Below are 6,000 nucleotides of genomic sequence, written 5' to 3' on the forward strand. Positions count from 1 at the left end.
AGTGTGTGTGTGTGTGTGTGTATGTGCATGCACGCATGTGCGAGAGAGTATGTGCGTGTGCGCATGCGTGTGTGTGCGTGTGCGCGTGTGACTGTGAGTGAGTGTGTGTGTGTGAGTGAGGGAAGGAGAGAGAGAGAGAGAGAGAGTGTATGAGTCCAATGCCACCTCTCTATCACTGACACCTGAAAGAGGAGTGAGACTCCAAAAGCTTGTGTCTTCAAATAAACCTGTTGGACTATAACCTGGTGTTGTGTGATATCTGACCTGATTCTCCAATAGTAAGGGGATCAACGATTACAGGGAGAAGACACAGAATGGGATTGAGAAACATGTCAGATACGATCGAGTGGCAGAACAGACATGGCCGAATTCTGCTCCTATATCTTGTGCTCTCAGCATGGACCCTTGCAGAACTCCACTCATCACTAGGTGCCTTCCTGAAAAAGATCCCCTTATCACTACTCTCTGCCTTCTGCTTGCCAGCCAATCCTCTGTTCATTCCAGTACCTTGTCCCTAACACCATGAGCTCTTATCTTATTTAGCAACCTCCTGGGCGGCACCTTGTCAAAAGGCTTTCTGGAAATTCAAACCAATCATGTTCACTGGCTCTCTTTTGTCTAACTTTCTCATTACTTCCTCAAATAATTAGAACAAATTTGTCAGGCATGACCTCCCCTTGCTGATTCTGCTCTATTTTATCATGCACTTCCAAGTATTCTGCAATCTCATCCCTACCATTCTGTGATAAATTCTGTGCACAAGATTACTTTATTTGAAGTTGGTCTTTTATTACAAATTTTCTTATGGCAGAATTTTAATATCACGAATTTTTTTTTTCTCCCAGCCGATATTTATTAGATATGCTTTATGTACTTATAGCAATACACCCCCATGTCCCATTGTATACCTGTCACCATGCTGGACATTGTGTCTGAGAGTCACTGAGAACCTACCTATTGGAAGTTTCAGTTTTTTCCTGAGAGAAATTCTTCTAGACCGTGACCGTGAGCGTCTGTCTGTGGTGGTTCCAGAATGAGCAGTTGTGCATTCAGAGGTATCCTGCTCAGATTGGCTGCTCGTGTCGCTTGCAGCACTTTGAGATTTAAACATTTTGCGCCAAAAGTCTTTTCGACCCAAAAGAGCTCCTGGAATTTGTTCTTCGCTGCATTCATTTTAAAAAAAAAAGGCATAGACAATATTCTATTAACAAACACTCCATCAAAGCCACCACATTCAAAGTCATGCAAGAGATCAGTACATTCAAATGCTAGGACACTTTATTTCACCAACGTGCATTGCATGCAAAAAACTGTCATGAAAAGAATTTTGATTTATGACAGCTTGAGGGCTTGGTTTGAGCGACCTCAGAATTGATCGCAGAGATGGAAGCTAAATGTGCTGTTAAGTGATTGCTCATTTCAGGAGCTGCACCATTTAATGTGAAATCATCACTATTTAAGCTAGCTGGGACGACTTAAAAGAAGCCTCAACCTGAAAAGTGGTTTCCGTCTGCAGCAGCTGTTGGAACTGTTTAAAGAGAAGTTTAAAAGCAGGAAAAACCATGGAAAATCTGGTGTCACTACTCAGCCACCTTGCCTAATATTTGTTCTCATGACTCTACCACTTTTCCAGGCACCTCAGGATTTATCTTTAAAATATTAGTGACATTTATTCTTAATGCTATTCTTTGAAATCTTTTACGCTCATGCGTCTCGCTCACTCGATCCGTCCCTTGCTCACTCGCTCCCTCCCAATCCCTCGCTCCCGAAGTTACAATGAACAAGATGCTGAAATATGAAATTATGGTTCTATGGAGAAATTAAATCATTTAAGAAGCTTTGGAAGTTAATTGTATCATGATAGTGGAAATAAATTTCAGCTGAGTGAGGCACAATGAATTCTGTTAAAATAAATGATTGCAAAAGAAAGGAAGAAAAAAACAAGAAGAGCTTTATTTTGTGAAAGAGAACATAACTGTAGCAGAAAGTGAACATATTGCTCAATAAGACAGACAAACAATTTTTGTGCAGCTTTGATCCAAAGCTGGCCCTGAACCTTTGTTATAGGCTTTCAAAGCAGCAAGTGTAAAAGGATAAATCAAATCGGAAGAGAAGTTGAACAGATCAAACATTTCCAGCATTTTTTGATGGTTATTGCAGGGAGGCAGAGATGTGGAATTAAGGCCACAGACGGATCAGCATGGTCTAAATGGCCTTGTCCTGCTCCTAATTCATATTATTTGACTTAATTTTATAGAGTGACATTGTTTGGAGGCAGGATTTATCCACAGGCACTTGTCTGGTACTTCACAATGATGTTCAGTGGGGGCCAAAAAATGAATTATTTGACATTGACAAATGAGTTGTTCTGCTTGTTTTATTTTTAAATCAATCTCATTGGGAGAGCATTAACGATTAGTTATTTGATTTCGTACAATATATGAATTTAATCTGACATTTGTTCTTCATGTGGAGGTGAACATTTTGGAAACTGTGATCATGCATTGTTAGATTTAAGCTGGTGTGGTAAATAATGCTACCAATAATTTGTTAGTATCTTGTTTACATGTATAAAAGAAAATTTGGGAATACATGTTGATGTACACTATAATGTGACTGTAACAATACAAAAGAAAATTAAAGTTTAGTTTATGCCAACGATCAAAGAAGTCTTCTATATGCCTAAGATATAATGGAGGATTCAAACTAATAGACTAAACAGGGAGATTTGCAGAGGAATTCATTTAAAGATAAATATTTTGCTGATCATAATAGATACAAGTATAAAGAACGTAGCTCAGAATTATATAAAAACTGTAATAGTAACAGCAATGCAATTTTTTAGTGATAATAAAATCAACAAATAAACCTGCATTGTCCCTTTGACTCTTACCATTTTTTTTAAAAAATGAGCTACATTCCATCATTTTTCTTTCCTAACGTACCTTATTTGATTTCTCAAATTGCATTCCAGCTGCACTTAGAGTCATAGAGTCATACAGCATGGCAACAGACCCTTCGATCCAACCAGTCCATGCCAAATATAATCGCAAACTAAACTAGTCCCACCTGCCTGCTCCTGGCCCATATCCCTCCAAACCTTTCCTATTCATGGGCTTATCCATATGTCTTTTAAACTTTGTAATTGTATCCATACTAGCTGATCAACTTTTCTGTAGCCCATGACCATCTTCCTCACTATCAACAATACTCCCAATTTTCCATATTGTTACAATCAAACCAAAAATGATTACATTAGTGATCGTTTAGCTCAACCACCATACTCGATTAAGCCAAATACAAATATTTAAGGTTCTTGCGAAGATCTGTAGCTCGGGGTGTGAACGAGGTTGTTGGCTTGCTCGCCGAGCTGGCAAGCTATTTACCAAATACCAAGTGGAGTAGAACAACATCGCTTCATCGGAGGCCACACTGATGATGTCACCTAGCATGATGACGAAACATCTGTATGATAACCAGCCAGCTCGGCGAGCAAGCCGACAACCTCAAATGCAAACATAAAAATAAAGCAAAACTTTCATTCAGATACAGTGCAGCACACATCTTGTACAAACCTCACTCTTGCAGTTATTATTGGTATTGATATTATTAAATGAAAGAGTGGAGAAAAGATTTACTAGGATGCTACCTAGACTGGAAGGTTTGAGTTATAAGGAGAGGCTGGATAGGCTGGGACTTTTTTTTCCCCTCTGGAGTGTAGGAGACTGAGGTCTATAAAATCATGAGAAGCATAGATAAGTTAGATAGCCAACAGCTTTTTCCCATGGTAGGAGAGTCTAAAAGTAGATTGCATAGGTTTAAGGTGAGAGGGGAGAGACACAAAAGTGTCCAGAGGAGCATTTCTTTTGTCACACAGTGGATAGAGAGTGTCTGGAATGGACTGCCAGAGGTAGTGGTGGAGGCGAGTACAATTTTATCATTTGAGAAACATTTGGACAGGTACATGGATGGGATAGGTATGGAGGGATAAGGACCAAACTTGGGCAAATTGGACTAGTTTAATTGTGAAAGCTGGGCATCATGGACAAGTTGGGCCAAAGGGCCTATTTCTATGCTGTTAAACCTCTATGGACTTAGATCAAATGAGTAGAATAATGGAATGTTCTTTCACATGAAAAGAACAAAAAAATATTGGAGAGGTACAAGTAATAAAGCCTTTAGAAATACCTGAAAGGAACATTCTACCTTTGGGATACTGCTCTGGTGTGTGAGGGATAAGGAAAAAAAGGTAAGCAAGTCAATATCACTCACTGTTCCGGAGTCTGAGGAGGACGACTGGAGACCATACTTCGGCATTCATCTGGCGCTGCTGAGACCTGAGCTTTATCAGTGCTTAATCCTCCTTCAACTCTGCAACGAACCAAACTCAAATTACCATACACAAGTACAAACTGAAGACGTGATGCATTTGGATATTCAAAATGTATCCAATACGATATCACACAAAAAGTTACAACACAAAGTAAGGGCTCATGAGGTTGGAAATAATCAATCAGTATGGATCTAGGTGTGGCTGCCTTAACAAGCACATGTGCCATTATCAGATTAGTAGGTTGAAATCTGTGTGGGACCACAAGGATCTCTGCTCGACAAATTTATTGAGTTTTTCTTGAGGTTGCAACTAACAGTTTAGATAAGGACGAACCAATGGATGTCATGGATTTGGATTCTAGACAAAGAACTGATAAGTTGGTAATCGAGAAGTTATACAGATGGTAGGAGTCATGGAATTATGGGTAATATGTTAGCACAAATTGAGGTTTGGTTAAGTCAGAACAAACAGATAATCTTTGGATGGCAAGTTGTAGCTAGGATCCAGAAGGATTAGTGCTCGAGCCTCAAGCCATTGACAATCTTTATCAATGAATCTAATAAGAAAACTGAACCAGAGTTTCCGCTGAGTTGCCTAACACAACTGAATGGATTCAAATGCATATCTCCATGAGCAGCGCAGGAACACCAATAGGAGAATAGGTAAAAATGGCCTCTTATATAGTAGATAATGTATGATTACATTATTAATTGCCAATACTCAAGTGCAAAATAAAATTTGTGAAGTAATGGGTAATATTCCGCTACACTAATACTTATTATGATGGGAATTATTACAATGACAAATGTTGTAAAATAATCAGAATGTTTTGATTGACAATTTATATGGTGCCTGGTTGATCCCTGTTCTCCAACTGGAAGTAGTATTATCTGTGAATTGATTTTTTGAGATTAGGTTCAGAATTCTCTTCCAATTTAACTTTTATACATGGCACAAATAACAAGGTATCAAATGCAATCATTTGAAATAAAGAAATCACATTTCTATCAGGTCTCTTGTTAACTTGGTTTTCAGTCCAAGCTGAAACGGAATGAACACTACGTTAAATCCAACAGTTCATGAATACCATGATTTTAATGGGGCATAGTGGCAGAGAAGTCTCTGGGAATTACGAAGAGCAATCATAATATAATTTGGTCATACATGTAATGTCACTGTACTGATGCACAGCACCTCCTCACTTCTCTCTCCCTGGATATAATCAGTATTTGTCTATTCTGCCTCTTTAAAATATAATTGCATGATTAGTCAGACAAGCACACAGCCACACAAAAAAAAATCAAACTGAAGCTGTAACTATCACATACCTTTTGCTGACTGACACTTTCTTTTCTTCAGTTTCCTCGGGTTTTTTGCCAGGTGTTACCTTGTCTGCACTATCAAGGAGAGCGCTTAGTGCCACCCTTCTAAAAACATTGCCATGAGCCTCTTTGATGAATTGAACAAGTTGACGAATGTCACAATAAAGTCCCTGAAAAAAAAATTATTCACGTAAGTGCTGTTTGTATCAGTGCACTAAGGATTAACTAATGCAAAAATGAGTTGATTGCAATCGCTCCTTTTGTTTTTTAAGTACACTTTTGAAATTACAAAAAAAAAATCACTAAACCCCTGCAATGATCTGCCAAAACTGGTCTATTTTAATC

At 38.5% G+C, this 6,000-nt stretch overlaps 1 protein-coding gene across 1 annotated transcript in view; it reads right to left on the bottom strand.

The window, feature by feature from the left end:
- The window catches only part of LOC109912343 (unc-80 homolog, NALCN channel complex subunit), a 244,990-nt gene that overhangs the window by 159,402 nt on the left and 79,588 nt on the right, over positions 1-6,000 (bottom strand). The window contains exons 17-19 of the mRNA XM_048599053.1: positions 5,662-5,825; positions 4,273-4,371; positions 955-1,163 (exon numbers count right to left, since the gene is read on the bottom strand). Coding sequence (XP_048455010.1) covers positions 955-1,163; positions 4,273-4,371; positions 5,662-5,825 — 472 coding nt within the window. The remainder of the gene's footprint in view (positions 1-954; positions 1,164-4,272; positions 4,372-5,661; positions 5,826-6,000) is intronic.

The sequence above is a fragment of the Rhincodon typus genome, chromosome 7, assembly GCF_021869965.1.
Source record: "Rhincodon typus isolate 14 chromosome 7, sRhiTyp1.1, whole genome shotgun sequence".
Classification (NCBI taxonomy): domain Eukaryota; kingdom Metazoa; phylum Chordata; class Chondrichthyes; order Orectolobiformes; family Rhincodontidae; genus Rhincodon; species Rhincodon typus.